Source organism: Cydia splendana, chromosome 12 (assembly GCF_910591565.1).
Source record: "Cydia splendana chromosome 12, ilCydSple1.2, whole genome shotgun sequence".
Lineage (NCBI taxonomy): Eukaryota > Metazoa > Arthropoda > Insecta > Lepidoptera > Tortricidae > Cydia > Cydia splendana.
Window position 1 is genome coordinate 11,418,231 of NC_085971.1, and position 21,542 is coordinate 11,439,772.

Below are 21,542 nucleotides of genomic sequence, written 5' to 3' on the forward strand. Positions count from 1 at the left end.
ACGTATATATTCCATAGAGAATCCAACTCGACTGTTGTAGAATTGCCATATAAATAAAAAACTTGACTATTTCTCGTTATATATCAGGCACGCCAACCCAACAAAAAATATGGGGGTCAGTGGCCTATTTTATAAAGCTACAAGTTACAATTTACAAGCGGAAGTCTCTTTCTAACCCTATGTGCTAGAACGAGACTTCCGCTTGTAAATTGTAACTTGTAGCTTTATAAAATAGGCCACTGATATTTATACTTCCGATATCTGTCAAACCTAGCTTGTTTATGGAACATCAGAAACGTCAATGAAACTGAAATGTTTTTATTTAATGAAATCCATCAATAGCAATATTTATTTTATTGTTAATTCTAGTTGTTGCTCCATTACGACCAAAGCGGGGAAGATTTCACAATGAATATCCTACCTAAAAAAAGGCAAGTAGTTTAACTAATTGAATATCCCTTGTATTAAAATCAAACTTCAATAAAATTGCCTGCCAATTTACACTGCCTAAATTGTGTATTCCTGAAGTATCCTGTAACGAGATACTCAAAAACTCTAAAGGATCATGTTTAAAAGTTTAGGTTTACTCACAGATTGTTATTCTAAACAAATATGTGACATTATATATTTTTATGCAGTCAACATCAGATATACCTGTACTATGCAGTGTGCCCAAAAATATCCTACCATGTACTCTAAAGCTAGACTTCAATCTTATTCAAATACTTGTGAGCACCACATTCACTCTGATAAAACTATCTGATGGTGATTGTAACATAATATATACTCTATCAGCACAGTAAAACATTTGTTTGACCATCGGAATTAAACACATAATTTTAATTTCAGATGGCATGTAAGGACAAAAGAGAATATTGCAAGAGTAAGAAGAGATGAAGCTGAAGCAGCAGAAAAAGAAAAAGAAGAGAGATTAAGAATTGAAAATGCAGATCGGGAAGCCAGACTCAACATTCTGAAACATAAAAGTAAGCAAAAGTTGCTAGAGCTAGGCATCAGTGATCAAGAGCCTCAACCTGAAACATCCCAACCTCAACAACAAGAGCATATCAATTTATTTGTTGACTTAGAACATGCAGTTAAAGCAACAAATAAAGATCATGATAAAGAAGTAAAAGAAAAAAAGGAAGAATATGAAAAGAAAATTGGTTACCTAACTTATCTGGGACAGGATACAAATGAAGCACTCAAAAAGAAAAATTGGTATGAAGTGTTACCAGATGCATCTAGGTTTTCTAGGTCCGGTGAAATTAAGGATACTTATGACAAATTGGTACTAAGAGATGAAGATGGCAAACCTAGGACAAAAGAGAGTGATATCAAGAATGGAGAAGTTGCTTGGAAGGCTAAGCAAAAGTTAGATCCAATTCAGAAGTTTATTCAATATTGTAGTGGAAAAAACAATATTGTGACTACAAGTAAAAGTACAAAGAAAATAGAAATGGCTGTGACTAGTCCAGAAAGAAAGAGTAAACATAAACATAAAAGTAAAAAGCACAAGAGAGACAAAGATGAAAAACAAAAGAAGCTTCTGAAGCTTAGAGAGGAACGGCTGAAAAGAGAACAACAAGAGAAACTGAAGACGGAGATGTTTTTGAGTGGCCTCAATCCTACAACTACTCAAAAGCAGCCAGATTCTGGTGTGACAAGAGTTAAACCAAAATATAATTCCCAATTCAATCCAGAGCTTGCCAGGCAAAATTATACTTAAGAGACATGAAACTGCTCTTATTTTAAGAAATGCATATGTTTAAAGATTACACTAAAGTTAAATAAATAAACAAAGTTCATGAAACTAAATTTATATCAAAATAACAAGATGATTATAATTTATGAAATATATAAACAGTATTCTTAACTATAGTCGTTTGCTTATATATAAATGCTTGGCATGAATTATTTCTGGAATGTTTGCGTCAGCATAGCAATCGGGAGTTTATCCTCAATTTTATTGTAATTGTACTTGAATGTTTCGCAGAATATTTCTAACACTCTTCCAACCATGGCACCCTCACAAGATCCATCTGATGATTTTGATCTGAAAACATGAATAACATAACATTATTTTAATATTGACTTGTTATAAATTAACCTTTGATTTTACATAAAAAGGGAAGGTAGTGAGTAGATCAGTAGACCCTCCTTGGTATGGTGCTCAATAGTCACAATGATTAGGCAAAAATATAAAAAGGGGGAAAGGTTTATTTTGAACGCGCCAAACGGTGCATCCATTTGCCGTGCCACTAACGCCACGGGGGTAAAATTTAGTTATGTGAATAAATAATGCCAACCTAAAAGTGGGGTATTTTTCAGTAGATTTTCATCAAAAAACGATCGACGTCAAATGCCGTCTTTGGCGTCGTTATCACGATTTTGCGTTGACGTCAATTGCCGTCTGTGGCGTTCAAAAGGTTAAGGACATCATAACAATAGCGTAATGGGGGCATTAGAATTCGATGCACCACCCAACTAGTTACGTCAAAATTGTCATGGAACGCACAACACGTGTCGCCTTATTATAGTCGCGTTGGACATCAAAAATATTTCAATCAGTTTTTACTGTATATTAATAGCCTCAGACAGTCGATAATAATCAATTAGATACTTCTTATTTACTGCAATCGATTTTCTTAATGCTTAAACCCGAAATACCTTATTGGAATGCATGGACGTTAATTTTGAACTGAAACTCGACGATCAAAAGGCAATCACTAGAAGCAACCTAATTCTAGTACTACCTACAGTTTAACAAACAGCGTCGTTTTCAATCAGAATAGCTAAAATATTAGGCAAGGAATTTCCTGTAGTTTAGTTACTTATTCTATGTTTATTAAAACTTGGACCATTATAAACGTCCGCCTTCCATACTCACTTGGATAAACTAATGCCTTTCATATAGACACTCAAGAACCCAACAAATGTCTCGATGTTATCCTTTCCAGCTTGGCGCAGAAGCGTGTATATGCCCACCAAAAGCGGGTAGCCATCAATGTTGTCACCAGGTTTCCTTGCAATAAGGTCGCCTGCAAGGATAATAAGGTTAAAAATATAGATACTGTACACAGGTTCCCGCGATATAGGTGCAGTCAAGGTAAGGTACAGTCAAAGTAAGGTTAAATACCGACACGGATAAAGTGGCAAAAATATGTATTCTCGACCTTATTGCCCATGTATTAAGGTACTGTGTACATTGACGCTGGTAAAATTGTTCCGAGGGACCTAGCAACAATACTGTAGAGGCGACAAGGCGGAAGGTGGGATGAGCGTACGAGATATATGGTCTTATGGAACTTTCAGTAGGAGTAGCAGAGAAAGCGCTATTATTGTTTGTCCTTGTCATAGTTAATTTCATTACACGACTGCCCAAAAAAGGGGTATTGTTTTTTTTTTCATTTCTGCCTACCTCTAAAAAGTCCTAAGTGCTACGTCAAAAGGTAGACGTATTGATCTTTCTTACCCACCAATGCTTGGTGCCACCACGTTGGTGGGCAACAATGAACACGACTAAATTACGAAGTTGTTTTTTGGCAGGATTTAATTTAATTCATCGATTTACGTAATAAGTTCAGTCCCTCACGAGCGCATGCATGTGGCAACTTTATCTATAGTATACTTGCTATGAGCGCGGGACAGTCTCCCTTCATAGCAAAGACTGAACTGATTTATCCCTTATTGATTTACGTACCAGTAGAAGTGCAAAATTGCATTTTGCCCAGCTGAGATATCAATAACGTGGCACAGACACGGCCAACGACAAAGATGTTGAATTCCGTTGCGTTCCTGATGTAGATTTTGTCGAATGGTTCGTAAATTCCACACCTCACCAGATAGTCTTCCAAGTACTTCAAAAGCTCTGATGTCAATCTCTGTTTTGACTCGGGATCCTCGGATTTAAATTCGTTTAGTAATGCTCTGTAAATGAAAAAATATACGTTTTTTAATTTGTGACCATTGACAGTGTCTTAGAGATCATTTTAACATTTTTTATATAACTATTTAATTGTAATCATTGTACCTACATATTATGTCATTACCTTCCAACATTCCGGACATGCATTTAAATGGTTTTAGCAAAATTGACCAAAGAAAGCGGATAGAAACATCGTCTAGCGTTTGGATATAGCGAGGTATTATAGGTACATCAGGTAAGGTTATCTCAAAGAAAATTGCACATTAGGTACATCAAGCTATGATATGTTGATATCCGCTTGTTTAATCCTGAGACTATCATGGTCGCTATGTCAAGTCTGAAATGTCAGAACGTTGAATAATTTACAAGATAACGTCCCGTTTCGTTTAAAGTGTTCACGAGGTTAAAAAAGTTAAGTAAAACAATCCTTACTCATTCATCGTCTGCAGAGAGGCCTCCAAATGAGCAGAGTCAAACTTCGCTGAGATATTCAATTGGTACGCTATATGCCTTCTGAGAACTTGTAAACTCCCAATCAGCACTAAAGCATCCGCTAACTGCTGGAAAACCTTCTGTCCCTTAGTTATTGCGAGTTCAGTGTCTTTAACATCAGCGTTTAACGTGTTAACGTTGATCTTCTCTTGTGCTGTTCTGAATATGTCCTGCACTGTATGTAGTTGGTTTTTAATCATGAACCCGAACAAGGTGTCCAGGCCGTGAAGACCCACCACTCCTATAGCTTCGTTCAGTTTTGCGAAAGTTTTTGTGTTCACTATTTCAGTTTGAGTTTTGATGTCGTACCATGCGGTACAAATGCCGATGTAGCAGCACACCCTGTCATGAAAATTAAACAAAATTATCAGAATAGGTTAATATATAAAGAATTATTTAAGGATCAGACACAATTCCTTGCACAACACTTAACTGAGTAAAACGTACAACAAACAATTTGCGAATTTTCGGGTAGTTATAACATTTATTGGTTAACCAACCAAATACAAATTCGCCTGGATCAGTCATTGAATGACCTGACTTTAACCTACATTATTTGATCATGTAATGTTTTCATCTACCCTCAACTGGCTTAAGGAGTCATTTGAGTGTAGATTTTGTTTACTTTTATTTAAATACCTAAAGATACAGACAGCTAGAGTATCAGTACACCTTCCTGAAGTGACGTCAGTTAATCAATCAATCAAATCAATGACTTTATGTGTATGCGCACCACATGCGTACCAACCGGAACGTGTGTGCAACTCCTATCCACAATACCTAATGTGTCAACTGTGTGTGGCGGTTTGTTATTGCATATCGTCAGATGACAACCAAAACTCACTAATTACTAAAAAAATATTAAACAAAAATCAACCATACGTAAGTATTGATTCGGTTCATTATGGCTGGTGGTAATTAGGGAATTTTGGTTGTCACCAGACGATATACTCGTACCTACTTCAGTTAAATATTACAGTCCCTATAATAAACTAGACGGGCCCGCAGCTCCGCTCGCGTAAATGAAATAAAGAGTTTGTCTTATGTTTAGTTAAATACCGATATTATTATGTATTGAACCCTGCCAGGTTTATAACTGTGATAGGGACTTCTTATTTGTTACCGATATTTGGATAACTTAATTCGCATATGTATTTCTCAAAAAATTATGTGATTTGATAAAAGGCAAGCTTGTATTTTTTCATCTACGTAGGTATTTATTTAAAACTTGGTTCAACATAAAATTATTATTTATTTTTATAAGCCCAATTGGACATGGACATGTCTGCCGGATGCATGATGACAGATGGGCCAAAATAGCCACTAGCTGGCATCCCCAGGGTAGTCGAGGCAGAGGCAGACCGAGAAAGAGATGGCGGGACGACCTGGATGCATTCCAGCGGGATTGGCGGGATCTTGCTCAGCACAGGGAGGATTGGAAAGGGAGAGGGGAGGCCTTTGCCCAGCAGTGGGACACACACATAGGCTAATAAAAAAAAATAAAAAAATAAGCCCAATTGCAAAAACGTTCATTAGATTAATTTCCGCCTTAAGACGAATATGTACGACCACCGCCCATAAATCGCATTTTCATACAAACGTAAGTAGTCCCCATTTCCCTTTCTGGATATTGACATTACTTACGACGGCTACGGTGACGCAACGACCCAAAATGAGTCCTGTCCTCCGACACCAGATCACGCCATGTTTCCCGATCTTGCGATAGCTCTCGCCAGTCGACATGACCGAGGTTGAGCAGGTCTGGAGCAACTACGTCGTTCCAGCGATACCTAGGAGGTCCAAGTACGCTCTCTTCACGGCTCGTATCCGAGCCTCTGAAGCTGAGCCGCTTTGGTCTCTCCAATGCCCAAATATATCACCACTATAACGGAACACATCCTTATTTCTATGGCAACAAAGTTATATTACGATATATTCGGCTACTTTAGCCGTCACTATATATGTATTTGATGCTGACTGTACATTTGAGGGTTGCATTTGAATTACGAATTATAGGGAAGGGGGAGGGGGTGGGAAGGGGAGGGGGTAGGAACCCCCCCGACCGGGAGGGTCAGGGAGGGAAAGTTAGGAAATCAATAGTTACCACGAAAAATTTATTTTTAATTTTTGGGGTTATGTTCAATAAAACAAAGTGTACGAAAGGGTAACCAATTTGGACTTAGAAAATTTCGTATACATATTTTTGAGCACTTTGTCCGTATACATGTTTTTGACCACTGTATTTCTTTTTTGACAGCGAGTCGGGTGTGTTGTGAACGCAAGATACCTAACACTCCTCCTCGCTTCGCTCGTCGTCGTACCTAATGGTGACTCTGGTACTGTATTTCGTTCCGTCACACGTAATTTCATTTCATTCCGGGTGTCATTTGAAAGGGGTGACCAACCCCTATAAAATACCACCCTTACCCCCTTACCCCCCCCCCCCCCTCCATATTCAAATGCCAACCCTACATTTGCTTCATGAATGTGTAGTCGCCATTAGATAATATATATATCGGAGCCACCAAGGTCGCTCAAAAATATCTGAACATGCACTTTAACTACATTATAATTATAATTTACATTGTTCAGATATTTGTTAATACCTCGGCCGCTCCGATATATCTGATGGTGACTGTTCAGCAAGAAGAAAAAATCCTACCTGGTTGAGTCGTATCGTATTACGCGAGAAAACAGTTCCCGAATTGGTTATATCTCTAAAGTCATTAAAGTATAATTATCACACACACATTATTACGGGATGATTACGGGCACCATCCTTGCTATCAACTTTGTGTTTTTGGCCCAACTCGGCAGCCCGTTCCCCGGACGAATGGCAATGTTTGCCGACGCCGTGAAAGCCAATCTGAATAATATAACTCAAAAAGAAATTTAAAACAATAAAATACAAATTATTAACACGATAATCATACGATAATACTAATTTGATTGATGTCATGTATGGCATAAGTCACTCGTATGGGCATAGACTAAGATTGAGGTTGGCGGCACTTTTTATTTTACTTCGTGTAATAAAACGCCGCAATAACTGTATACCAACATGACAAACATATACATTTGGTATGTCTGTAGCACCACATCAAATAATTTTGTCTGTACCACCACCGAAACGAAACTAACCGAGAGTTGCCGGAAATAGCCGATCATCGTAAAATGAAGATTGTTATGAAAATTTCTTTTGCTTATTGTAAATTAAATACGCATCGAAAGCGATAGTTTTTATGCTCTAGTTCTATTCTCATATTTAGATAATGATTTAAACAGTTTTATGTTATCATACGTGCGTCGTATTCGAGATACGTGTCAAAAACTTTTTTAGATGTTTGTAAGGCGCCATCTCGCTTCTTCGCTCGTTTTTTATCCCGTTCTGGTTTTTCAATTTTATATATATGATAAGCAATAAAGTACCTTGCATACACTACTGACTACGTAAGAAACATATGCCTTAACCTAGCCCTTGACGACTCCCGACCTCAAGGCAGACCAAAAAGCGATGGCTCGATGTCGTGAAAGCAGATATGAGCCTGAACGGGCTCACACGAAACGACGCCCAAGATCGCGCAAAGTGGAGGAAAGCAAATCAAGTAGGAAAGCGGACCCTGGCAAAGGCCGGGATAACGCTAGGGGTTATTCCCACGGTTAGTTACCACCAAGTTCTTACCAGTGGTAACTACTGGGAATTTTTTCCTACCTTTTACCACTGGTAACTACTGGGAAATAAAAATCCCACTAGTTACCACCAACTCGCCTTGGTGGTAACTACTGGGAATTTTTATTCCCAGTAGTTACCACTGGTAAAAGGTGGGAATTTTTTTTCCCAGTAGTTACCACCAAAATATTGTTAGAATTCAATACTAAGAAAACAGTATAAATAGTACAGTATAAATGTAGCGTGCTGTAATAAATAATTATATGTCAGTTAGTGATTCAATAAACTGCTCTAAAAGTGATCAAAAATATTAAAACCTTCGAGCAACACCGGCTTCCGACACATCTAAAGGGAGGGGCCAAATAGCTGCTTTGTTACTGCACACCGTTGTATGGGGACCTTGCACTTTGAGACTATGCGCTGAAACTTGGCACAGTTGATTCTTAGCTGGTCTTGAGCAGATACAGACCGGGAGCCGTCCAGAGCCACCTCTCATTTAGTGAGGGGGGAGGGGGACAGTTCGACGCTGCCGCGCTTCACTTGGAGCAACATTTCTCTAAAACTATACCTATTAGGGAATGTAATATATCATTTTCGGATAAATTAAGGATGAGGAATCTAGTTTTGGAACAAAAACAATGCACTTTCTAACAAAAAAAAGCATAAAGTAGAAAAGACTAAAAAACGTATTTTTGATTTTTTCATAATTACCAATTTTTTTTTAAAGTGTAGCAGGAATCTGAAAACAAAAAATACAGTCGTAAAGCTACACTTATTACGTCTAAGAAAATATATAGTTTAATATACAAAACTGTTGATAAATGGGAGATAAAAAATAATATTAAGCGTGGGTCAGAGTGATCTCAATACAAAATATTATGAATGTGGGAAAGTTACTTATAATTTGTTCTACAATCGTTTATTTTTCTTGTTTTTCGTAAATAACTCGTAAACGATAGCCCACAGCAAAAAAATATCTTTTACGTAAATAATCTGTTTCAGATTTCTTATAAAATAAGTACTACTGTTTTTCGGTACCATCAATATTAAAAAAAATATTGAAGGGAGAAAATAAATACTTAGGTCCCCTTTTTTAGTCATTCGTAAATAACTCGTAAACGAAGGCCAATAGCAAAAAAATTTTTAGTACATGAATAATTTACATAAAATTTCCTACAAAAAAGGTCATTCGAACTTTTTCGCTAGGATCAATATTAAACACGATATTAAAGAGAGAAAATAAATTCTAAGGTCCCCTTTTTAAATATTGATCCTAGCGAAAAAGTTTGAATAACCTTTTTTGTAGGAAATTTTATGCTAATTATTCTTGTGTTAAAATATTTTTTGCTATTGGACATCCTTTACGAGTTATTTACGAATGACTAAAAAAGAGGACCTTAGTATTTATTTTCTCCCTTCAATATTTTTTTTAATATTGACCTTAGCGAAAAAAAGGAGCACTTATTTTATAAGAAATCTGAAACAGATTATTTACGTAAAAGATATTTTTTTGCTGTGGGCTACCGTTTACGAGTTATTTACGAAAAACTAAAAAATAAACGATTGTAGAACAAATTATAAGTAACTTTCCCACATTCATAATATTTTGTATTGAGATCACTCTGGCCCACGCTTAATATTATTTTTTATCTCCCATTTATCAACAGTTTTGTATAATAAACTATATATTTTCTTAAACGTAATAAGTGTAGCTTTACAACTATATTTTTTGTTTTCAGATTCCTAATACACTTAAAAAAAAAATTGGTAATTATGAAAAAATCCAAGATACGTTTTTTTGTCTTTTCTACTTTATGTTTTTTTTTGTTAGAAAGTGCATTGTTTTGGTTCCAAAAAAAAATTCCTCATCCTTAATTTAACCGAAAATGATATATCACATGCCCTAATAGGTACAGTTTTAGAGAAATGTTGCTCCAAGTGAAGCGCGGCGGCGTCGAACTTCCCCCCTCCCCCCCACTAAATGAGACGTGGCTCTCGAGGTCTCCCGGTCTGTATCTGCTCATGACCAGCTAAGAATCAACTGTGCCAAGTTTCAGCGCATAGTCACAAAGTGCAAGGTGTCGTGCACTAACAAACTAGCTAAAAGCGATATCTCACCGTACAAATCTTTCTGCCATTTTTCGCGGGGGGAAAGGTGCACACAGTCGCACTTCTCACACACTTACATACAAAATCCAATCTGTAATGACGACACAAATACATAGAAAATGACACACGTCAAAGACAAATCTTGCAAACCTCGATCTCTTTTTGTGTACGGACGAGTGACAAGTGTCTCAACACGCACACTAACACATTTTCGTTGAAGTATGTTATTGTATTCTGAGAGATGAGAAGTCGGATTTGTCGCTCGACCGATCCGCAATTTGTACTGAGCGAGCAAAATCGATAAATCCAACAATTACATGAGACTAAAATATAATAATTGTGTTTGAATGTAATTAAACGTATGATATGTAAAAAAAAATATTACAGGTCAAATGTAACACTTTCTTTTTGTACATTTGATGTCCCCGACCTCTTTTTATAACAAAAAACCGAGCAAACAGGCATTTTTGTGCAGCAGTGTTCACGCGCGCGTTTGGACTCGGTCTAGTGAAAAATCCAAGTGCAACTAGTTTTATTACCCGCGCTAGATTAGATTGACGCGCTAATCTTGTACCTCGGCAGAGGGGAAATAGTGCGAATGCCGCCTCCCTTCCGTGTTGCTCGAAGATTAAAACAGTTTTACCGGTATAAGTGTAAAAACTAAAATAGAAGAGTCTCATTCTAGTTAAGTGGAAATTAACTTATTATCCGGATTAAATTTATCTTATTACATAATCGTAAATTGAATTACATATTTATACAAACGAACAAACAAATCAGTCAAAAACCGACAGAATTGATTTCGTTTTATTATTTACAGCTACTTCATTTCGTTCTATTATAACACGACGCAGAGCTCGAATATGTAGGTATTCATAATTTGTAGTCAGGCTATATAAATAACTACAGGGCATGGTTGTTATTAAAACCGCTTAGGGCGCGCTTCGGATGGGCTGACTGCTCGGGCTAACCAGCATAGGCTCGCATTCCAAATTGGAATTTCCAATTACGCTCGGGTAGTACATCGCTCGGTCATGTTACGCTGGTTGGCTCGATTGCTTAATCACCCACGCTAGCGGGATGGTAATAACACTCTACCAGAGGGGCATCAGGTACTATTTGTTAGGTAATAAGATAAATTTAATCCGGATAATAAGTTAATTTCTACTTAACTAGAATGAGACTCTTCTATTTTAGTTTTTACACGTATACCGGTAAAACTGTTTTAATATTTTTGATCACTTTTAAAGCAGTTTACTGAATCACTAACTGACACATAATTATTTATTACAGCACGCTACATTTATACTATACTATTTATACTGTTTTTATTAGTATTGAATTCTAACAATAATTTGGTGGTAACTACTGGGAATAAAAATTCCCAGTAGTTACCAGCAAGCCGAGTTGGTGGTAACTAGTGGGATTTTTTTTTCCCAGTAGTTACCAGTGGTAAAAGGTGGGAAAAAAAATCCCAGTAGTTACCACTGGTAAGAACTTGGTGGTAACTAGTGGGAATAACCTAACGCTAGGTAGAAGAAGAATAAAGTACCTTGCATCAGTAAGCTGCACAATTTGTCTCGCAAGGCTCCCCATGAACCCAGCGGAGGGGCTGTACAGCATCACGCCTTTACGCAAGCTGATCTCTTTGGAAACACTGTCGACGATTATGGCAGATACCTTCAAACAATTTAAAAAGTAAAAAATGTATGTCTGACTTTTTACATCTGACTCTATTTCCCTCGGGCCAAACTGACGCAATAAAGGTGGCTACTGGTTCATGCGGCTATCATAAGGAAGTTATCTTTCCTAAATTTATGTAACTATACGCATTTGCATAGGTACCCAATCTACTTAATGTTTATTTCCCACAACGATTTTGAACTTTACTTCAAAGTGATAAGGCTCAATTTTAATAAACCGTACAAAACAGACCCCATGGTTGACATGGCCTTTAATGAATTATCAACGGTTTGATCCGACGAAGGCGGCTTGGTCATAGGTATGACCAAGATATGACAAGTAGGTGAAGTAGGTACTTGTGTGCACAGAGCACTCCAACCGCGTGTGTCGGTCGTTGCTTAAATTAAAAGTAGGACATTATTAATAAGATAATTAATGTTATATTTCTGCCGCAGGGGATAAAAAAACGCCTTTGAGACTTACGTACCTTTGAGAATAGCAACGCCAAAAATTTTATCAAGTTTCCTTGTGCATACCTGTTTTTGCCAAATCCGTAAACCATGCATGTTAATGTAATCTTGGATATACTCCAGAGATCGTTTATAACCATCCATACTTTCCGCCAACTTCTGTAGTCGTGATAGCAACGTGTTTGGAGCTAACGGTTTCTTAGTCTGGGGTTCCAGGAATTCTACAAACTTCTTGCTAATGTGGGTGTCAAGCTCTTTTAGCAAGCCTTCTTCTAATAGTTCTGCTGGGTCTACTCTTATGACGCCTACTAGAGTAGAGCGCATGTCCAGGATACCTTAAATTAAAATTTAATTAATTAGAAAAATACCTACTTACTTGAGACCCATACACAAATATGAGCTACCTACCAGCTTGTAGATAAACCATAATATTGGTATTGTTTTTGGTTTTCATCGGATTATAAACTCACCGGTCGTGAATGTAGACGCGGAGTGTGTAAGCCTCGCGACCTCCATTCTGTGCTCCAGCTGAGCAAATTCCTTTAGCCTCTCCTTATCTAGCCTCGTCGGTATTTCCTTAATAGTCCAAGTCTGTAGATCGATAATTTTCTCGACTATACTAAATACCATCTCCGGAATAATCTGTAGCACCTTCTGGATATACTTTATCAATTCATTACTGTAGTACTGTGACACTGACACAAGATCATCACTATGAGCCTGGTTTATTCTTAGAAGTGGTATTTCCATGGCACTAGCAAGCTTAAGAAATAGGGCTCTCAATCTACTTGTGACTGCAGGGTTGTCTTTTATACTTTCTTGCATGAACTGCGTGTATGAATCGATTATGCACCACGCGTAACTTACATCAGCTGCAATTTCCAGAGTCACTAGAGAGTCGTCTTTCAACGACGCAGCTCTGAGTGCATTTTTTAATGCGTCTTTGGTTTCTGAAAGGAACTGTAGAACTGTGGAAGTGCTTTTGATACTATGAAATTCTTCAACTTCATCTAAAGCCTGTATAAGCTGCGTAATTTTCTTCATAGACTTAGTGCTGATCGAATCACCAACTGATTTGATCTGATTTGCAATATTGGTGAACCATTGCTTTAACTGGTCATTCCCTTGGACTTTTGCGAAGGATTTGTCACCTGAGAACAGTTCTGCTAAATTGTTCAGAGCGTCCAATGCTTCAGCTTTACTAGTATTCCAAGTTTCGTTCCTGCTTTCTAGTAATCTGTTCAGCATTTCTCTGACCTTCAATTCTAACTCAGCAGTGCTTATAAGCAGCTCTAAAATTTTCAGCGCATCATAGTTGGACTCTTTTATGACTAGCTCCTTTAGTTGCTTGCTCTTTTTATTATTATCGTAAAATATCACGTTGCTATTATGCAGCAAAAGCCAGCGTAAAACGAAGTTTGAATTTATCAGCAAATTCAGTATTTTATTGATGTTGTCCAGAACAAAATCGTCAGTCATCACGCCTTCCTTTAAAAGCTGATGAGTTTTGTTTATCAGCATGGGTATGGCGCTTCCCCTTTTAGAGAACACCTCTTTGACCATCTTACTGTTGCAAGTATTGCTGAGTGCGGATTTCGCAGCTTTGAAATTCTCCCAATAATCTATGACATTGATGGTGACCCCCATGTAGATAGGGACGATCCAGTTGCTTGGGAAGAATTTATCGGCTATCTCTCTCATTTTGGAAACATCGTTATGTAGGTACTGCGGTATGAAGAATAGACAGACCACGAGCATGCTAGCCTGCGTGGCGAGCGCGGAGGCCTGGTGTTCGGGCATCGTGTACACGGCTAATTGGTTGTAAATGTCCTCTGATCTCAACTTTCCAACCACTTTTTCGATGAAGTATGGGTGGATATTTATGCGCCTAAAATAGCAAATTAAAAAAGGTTATTAAGGTACCTAATTATATTTATTACAATCGCCATCAGATATATTGGAGCCAAGATAAACCTCTATTATCAAGATGTTAAAGTGCATGTTCAGATATTTTTAAACACCTTGACCACTCTGATATATTTGATGGCGATTGTATAACAGATATTGCAGTCTCATGTATTCTTGATGGGTGGCGCCTTATTTTCTTTGACATTAATAGTCTTCTTTTAGCTAGTCTTCAGTACCTAGTAAAAAAGTTGCTTACCCAAAATATTCAACTGGATAGTCAGCAGGCCTCTTTCTGTGTAACTGATCGTATCCCGTGTCCCGCAGTAGCTTACACACATCGTCAACATTAGACTGGGATTGACTGGTACTGTAGCGGTAGAAGGCTACTAGCAGTCTTTCTCGTATTATTCCTGGTATGTAGAGGTCACACAGCAGCAGCATGGAGCCATACAAGTAAAGAGACTCACACTGGAAATTACATAAAACAGTATCAAGAGCTAAGTCCAAAAATATGTTATAATTTATTTTAACAAACAAACTATTTAGAATTTGAACCTTATTGTCTACATAGCAAGGTCTGTATTTGAAAACATGACTCAAGTTGCTTGTGAGAAAAATTACTAAGTTGCGACTTAACAGCCAGTTATGTTAGCCCGGTTGTATAAACAAAATAATAGTACATTATTGTCGAGGCTCGGAAGTAGCTACTTGCAGGCTGAGGATTCGTTTTAAACGGACGACCTTGGGAGTCCGTTTAATTGAATCCGAAGCCAGCAAGTAGGCTTCCAGCCGAGTCATATATAGTGCTTTTCTCAAAAATGGTGCAAGAAATATAAATATCATAGAAATATTTTACAAAAGCAACTTTCTTGCGTATATATTTTCACAGAAAAAAGTAGAAACAATTGAAAAAATTAGCTTTGACGCCTTTTTATTTTTTTAATAAAAAAATAGAAGTGTATTTTTCTGCCGAAAATACGCCAACCTATTTGAGACAGCTAAATAGTTGCGGTACTAATCATCTGTTTGGCTGTTTAATGGGCCTGTGCCTTCATTTGATATGGCCATTTCAACTTTTAAAAAGTTTGGAACTCGACAAATAATGGAATTTGTATGCAACATTGCAGTCCCAAAATCGAGACTGCAATGTTTTTAACTTTTTAATTTTTGACTGACCATAAACTACGCGCTTCGCAACCTATTTTTTAAACGGCAAAGTCGACTTTGCCGTCCATTTTTGAGAAAAATAATTATGATATTATAAATTCCATACCAGTAGTTGTTTTCCTTCAACATCTTTCATGACAGTCTCAATGTTTTGCTGAATGAATGCCCCATCATATAGCTGCTCCACAAATGAGTTCAGATCTATTATGTATTGATGAATGTTTTCAAACAGCAAGTAAAAGCGGTTTATTATTTCTAGATACTTTTCTTTGAGATCATCATCCAAATCTTGCAGTTTCTGTAAAAAGAGTGTCATCATCACTATCAGTCCACTGCTAAACATCTAAACATAGACCGAAGTAGGTAGATATCAAGAAAATTCAGCAATTAACAAATCCATGTGAAATTATCCATGATGCAATTTTAAAGCATTGATATTGAATCCTGATGATCTTAGGTCTAGTTACTTGTTCATATTAACTGTTGCAGAAAAATACAAAATTACGTTCAATAAATTTTACACATGAATACATGAAAAAGTCACCCTTATTTTGGCTGATATCTGTAAATAAATATTCAGTAACAGTAACATATTTTCCACAACTAAATATCATAAATATGTGAAGTATATCATTAAAACTTAGACCAAGGTTTTAAAGAACATTATAATAGTTTTGTTAATGACTAATTAGGACTAATTACCACATTCATATTGATTTTCTTTTCCTGGTTGTCGGCAATTTTGAAATATACAAAATCCATGATAACATGTTGATACTTTTGCTGAAGTTCTTTATTTTCTAAGCTGCAACAATAAAAATTAACCCATCAGCTGGGCAATTTCCTCACACACAAATCCTAAGAACATTGCCTCGCGCGTATGCTCGTTCTGTGTGGACCCGGCTATTAAGTATTCATATTTATGCATACATTTTGTAGGTCTCATCTCAAGGGATGTCTTAGAAACTCATTGAATTGTATTATAAATAAAAAAATAGTTTTTTTTTTATTTTGTTCGTTATTAATAAAGAAGTTCATATTATAAAATAAGACCTCTACATTCGATATGTAATTATTTAAAATGAGGTGTACCTACTATATGTAGAAACTACAAGAATAAAACTGTATTTACTTCATCAATAAAATTACTTACAAAAATATTGGCGGGATATAATCCTTAAGCCTTAGGATTTCTGCTATTATAGCATTGCCGTGTGAAACTAGTTTTAATAAATTTTGAGCACAAAGATTATCCTCTGCCATAAAAACCCTCATCCTGTGAACTGTGATTTAGTACTAGAAAATTAACACAACTGTTTTTATCATATCACATCTTTAGTTAAGCTATCGATTAACACAGAATAATTATATAATTAATAATAAAATAAACACAATATTAATTAAAGAGTACAACACAACTTTTCATACATAAATAGATTTACAACTTTTCGAAAGAAAAATACATAAATACATACTGTCAACTTGACAGTTTTCAGAGTTACCATATCTTAATCTAAAATTACCACATTTTAACTTAAACATCTACATTATAGCAGGGGTGCGAAACTCCTGAGATCGGTCAAACTCGGCTCCGCTCGGCTGTTACCAACTTACCACAGGCTGTATCTCATGAACCGTGATTGAACTTTTCACAGATGATGTGTAGTGCGACATAAAATAGTAGAAATTAAATAATATGGAACTAAAAAAAAATCATACTAAACTGTTGCCATGTTTTTTTTTGGCCGTTTTTTGCGTAATGGTACGGAACCCTTCGTGCGCGAGTCCGACTCGCACTTGGCCGGTTTTTAAATTTGACGCTTTTTTTCTATTGACGGAAATGCCTTGACAGACTATAGTAACAGTATTACAAGTTTTATCTTTTGGACATGTTTTTTACAGTACAACGTATATGTAACGGAATATTATTAAAACTGCTTAGGATATTAAGTTTTGTGACATTTTTTTGCTTAGATTCGAGGAAATTTGCTATCATATGGTAATACTAAGTGTATTTTCCCGATGAAAATAGAATAGATGTCTACCCCTTTTTGTAAGTGAGAAGCCCCCTCCAGACTATGCGCGTGAATCGCGGGCGAAGCCGCGAACGCGAGTGTGGAGTCGATTTCGCTGTCTACGAAAATCGACCCCACACTCGCGTTCGCGGCTCCGCGCCGCGATTCGCGCACGAGTGTGGAGGAGGCTAGATATATATGTATTAAGTGGTTGATCAGAAATGAAATTGGCGTCAATTTCCAATTTTAGATTTATGGTGATATTAGAGCCCTCTAAATTGAAAAAGTGCCTTAGAACGAAAATACTGGCCTCACGAATTGGTATTCTTGCGTCCGAACGTCATTTTATCGGTAATATCGGTCATTATCAGCGGTTGAATTCGGCGAGCCAAATTGGTATTTGCGTCCGCAATTCCTAATTCGATCGGGCAATTGAATCAGATTGGCGAAAAATTGACTAATCTGGATACGCCTTTATGTACAGTTTGACAAACAAGAGTAGAAATTAAAAAGTGGCATTACTGTAGTGTCGTCCCTTTCAAATCACTCTAAAGGCCGTAACACACTATCGCACCGCACCAAGGTCATTGTGCGACGCACCGATAAGTAAGAGCGAGAAAGAGATATCGCTTTCTCGCTCTTACTTATGGGTGCGTGACCTTGGTGCGGTGCGATAGTGTGTTACGGCCTTAAGAAAACGGGATGACACTACAGTATTGCCACTTTTTAATTTCTACTCTTTTTTGTCAGACTCAGACTATACAAAAATAATATTTTTATACGTTTTGATTATGTACACTTATAACTGAAACATTATTATTAAATTTCAATTATATCAATTGTACTGGTTAAAAGAATACGAAGTACTCACTTATGAGCAGAAGATACAATGCTCATGAACCAGAGTACAACACTATTTGCATAAATTTGCAAAAAAAACACCATCTGTCAATGTCATTCATACCAATACCTATACCCCGTATACCTAATCGTATTATTCTCATTTCTCATTATCGAATTGATTAGTTTGCGTGCATGACGCGCGTGGGAGCAGGCATAAAATAACGTAAATGTAATAATTTCATTAAACTAATTTGTATTTGCGCTGTCCAAATCTTAAGAAACAGTGGCTGTAATGCTAGTGCTCTTGCAACAACAATACATGTAGTGCTATTGCATTCTACAATACATGGTTCTAACAAAATCGGGAAATGGAATGAAATAATTGTAAACTAAAGCCCTATAATACAAAAAATGGCACCTCCAAATCCTTCTCTACTCAGCTATGAGACCCTCGTGCATGCCCTGGCTGGGGCTACGGTAAGAACACCTACTTATTATTCATACAAAATAGTTGATCTTTGCTAAGCATTGAATATTATTTAATAAATAAAATGTTAATTCTAATCTCTGTAACAAATGTGTTTGATATAAAAAAGAAATTAAGTATGTATATTGCATGTTTGTGGCTTTCCATATAGAAGGAAGTACCTTTGTACCTTATACAGTTACCGTAAGGTGCCTTTTTACATGAAAACCCCATTTTCAAATTATAATGTAATACTTGTTGATGAAAAGTTGCATATATTTAACACATAACAGGTTTTGATATTACAGTTAGGGTTGCCAACCATACTATATTATATAGTATTGTACTATATTTTGGCTCTCTGTACTATTTACTTTTGGAAAAATATATAGTACGCTAAAATACTATATTTCCGATTAAACGTATATTACACTCATGTTTAGTATTTTATCTAAAAGTACTATATTTTTTTGAAGTGTACTATATTTTTGATGCCTTATTCTGGAAAATACTATATTCCACCAAAAAAAAGTTGGCAATCCTAATTACAGTAGGCAATCAATCAATGTATTATACAAATGTATTCTTTGTTTCAGGGAAGTGTTGCAAGTATGGCTGCATTTTATCCACTAGATACACTGAGGTCAAGGTTACAAGGTATTTATATAGTTTGTCTATAACATGCATACTTTTGTTGTTTGTTGATGATGTTCTCAATATTTGATATGTTTGTTTGCAGTTGAAGACTCCAACAAGTATCAAGATTCATCTTCATGGGAACTACTCATAAAACTCGCAAATGAGGAAGGTATTGATTCTTTGTACAGAGGTCTAGCTCCAGTACTGCAGTCTCTTTCTATTTCCAATTTTGTATATTTCTACACATTCCATGCTTTGCGTAGAACTGCTTCTACAAACTCATCAGCAATACAAGATCTAATGTATGGGATTGCAGCAGGTAGTATCAATGTACTTATTACTTCACCCCTATGGGTTGTAAACACAAGAATGAAGTTGGAAAATAATACTTACAGCAGCTTATTTGAAGGTCTATTAACACTCTTTAAGAAAGAAGGAGTGAAAGGTCTGTGGTCCGGCACTGTTCCTTCATTGTTGTTGGTCTCAAACCCGGCCATTCAGTTCATGGTGTATGAGGCCTTGAAAAGGCACCTTGTGTCAACTGGGCATTTCAAGAGCTATTACGCTGCTTTCCTGGTGGGAGCATTTGCTAAAGCCATTGCAACAACAGTGACATACCCACTCCAACTGGTGCAGATGAGACTGCGCTCCGGTACAAGCATGAAGCCTCTGTTCAGAGATGTAAAATCAAACCCATGGCTCATGTTCCGTGGTCTTGAAGCCAAATTACTACAAACAGTAATGACAGCTGCATTGATGTTCCTTATTTACGAGAAGCTTGTTAAGTTAGTGTTTAGCATAATGAGAGTGAGAGCTAAACACAGCTAAGCAACTTAGTTGCTCAGATGTTACATTTGGTGATAGTTTTATTTATGAGCCAAGTGTCTTACTGCTGGGCAAAGGCCTCCCTTTTGTTTTCAAAAGTGGTACATATTGTCCAAGAACGCCAAATTCATTAAGGTGAAATAGATTTGGTGTTTATAGGTAGGTACAGTATTATGTTCCTTGCTTATACTAATGAATGATTCAAAATTGGAAACTTTTTAAAATGGTCAATAAAGATTTTTTAACAATCATGCTCACATATGATGGTATGATAAAAGCGCAACCATTAGACCTGCTGAACTACATAACATTCAAAAGAATGATAATTATACCTATATAACATTCTACTTATCCACATTTAAAAACGAAATAGATCTAACAAAGCTTACTAAACGTATTTATAAGAATTTACGCTTTCCGGACCCAAAAAATAAGTGGTCATACTGGTTATGTTGCCCTTGAAATGATAAGAACAATTTTATGATTATGAATATTATAATTTATTCTAAGTATTATTCAACACATTAACTTATTGTTAACAATACAATTCAGTCAGACTTTAAATTTTTGTTATTTATTATTGTAATTTTGACAAGGTTCTAAATATTGACATTGTCATTTAAACTGTGTCATATTTTATAAAATCTCTAAAGGTTGTCCTTAAGGATACAAGTAGAAAAAAAAAGCCCCAACCGAATACAGAACCTCCTCTTTCCAGTGGCGGATGCCCTAAAGCCAAGTAGGCCCGGGCGGCAAGATATAAGGGGTGGCAAATGTGACAAAAAATTCGCTGATAATAACAAGAAATAACTCAAAATGTAGTCAATATGATGGGTGCTGAGAAAAAGGCGGCTACAGGGCCTGGGGCCTAGGGCGGCAAAGACTGCAAATCTGCCACTGCCTCTTTCTATGAAATTTAAGTCTGTTAATAATAAAAAACTACCATAAAATTGCTTGTTTAGTGCAAATTAAAAGTTCCAAACTATATTTGGGTTTGTGCTGGAACATGTAATTACTTACGACGATATAACGTAACGAGTGAGTCGTGTCCATATTTAGGTAGGTATTCGTTGATTTGACTAAACCGAATAGTAAACGCAAACGAAAAACGCAATTTGGTAAAGTTAAATACGCTAAGTATATTGATACAATACATAACGTGACATAATATGTCCTTGAAAATATGTATTTGACTAATGTATTTTAGCTTTTATGAATAGTTTCGTGTATACAAATTTTCAATGTCAATGTATCTACTTACAGCAAATACTAAGTGTTTGGTCTAAGGTGAAGGTTGTCTATTGTGTACACGCGCTAAAACGTGATA

General features: G+C 36.5%; 3 protein-coding genes across 3 annotated transcripts; 2 read left to right on the plus strand and 1 right to left on the minus strand.

The window, feature by feature from the left end:
* The first annotated feature begins 271 nt into the window (after positions 1–271).
* On the plus strand, positions 272–1,877 carry LOC134795477 (leukocyte receptor cluster member 1 homolog). The gene is made up of 2 exons (XM_063767325.1): positions 272–431; positions 850–1,877. The coding sequence occupies exons 1-2, from the start codon at positions 409–411 to the stop codon at positions 1,727–1,729; spliced, it is 903 nt and encodes a 300-aa protein (XP_063623395.1). The 5' UTR covers positions 272–408; the 3' UTR covers positions 1,730–1,877.
* LOC134795475 (WASH complex subunit 5) lies at positions 1,805–16,849 on the minus strand. Its single transcript, XM_063767324.1, has 11 exons — positions 16,581–16,849; positions 16,130–16,232; positions 15,534–15,725; positions 14,517–14,728; positions 12,823–14,240; positions 12,419–12,687; positions 11,752–11,879; positions 4,361–4,762; positions 3,704–3,930; positions 2,891–3,041; positions 1,805–2,056 (listed from the first exon to the last, which is right to left on the minus strand). Exons 1-11 carry the CDS (start codon positions 16,700–16,702, stop codon positions 1,915–1,917), a joined length of 3,366 nt encoding a protein of 1,121 aa, XP_063623394.1. The 5' UTR covers positions 16,703–16,849; the 3' UTR covers positions 1,805–1,914.
* Positions 16,850–18,612: 1,763 nt separating this feature from the next.
* On the plus strand, positions 18,613–20,260 carry LOC134795542 (peroxisomal membrane protein PMP34). Its single transcript, XM_063767433.1, has 3 exons — positions 18,613–18,762; positions 19,348–19,408; positions 19,491–20,260. The coding sequence occupies exons 1-3, from the start codon at positions 18,697–18,699 to the stop codon at positions 20,216–20,218; spliced, it is 855 nt and encodes a 284-aa protein (XP_063623503.1). The 5' UTR covers positions 18,613–18,696; the 3' UTR covers positions 20,219–20,260.
* Positions 20,261–21,542: the final 1,282 nt, after the last annotated feature.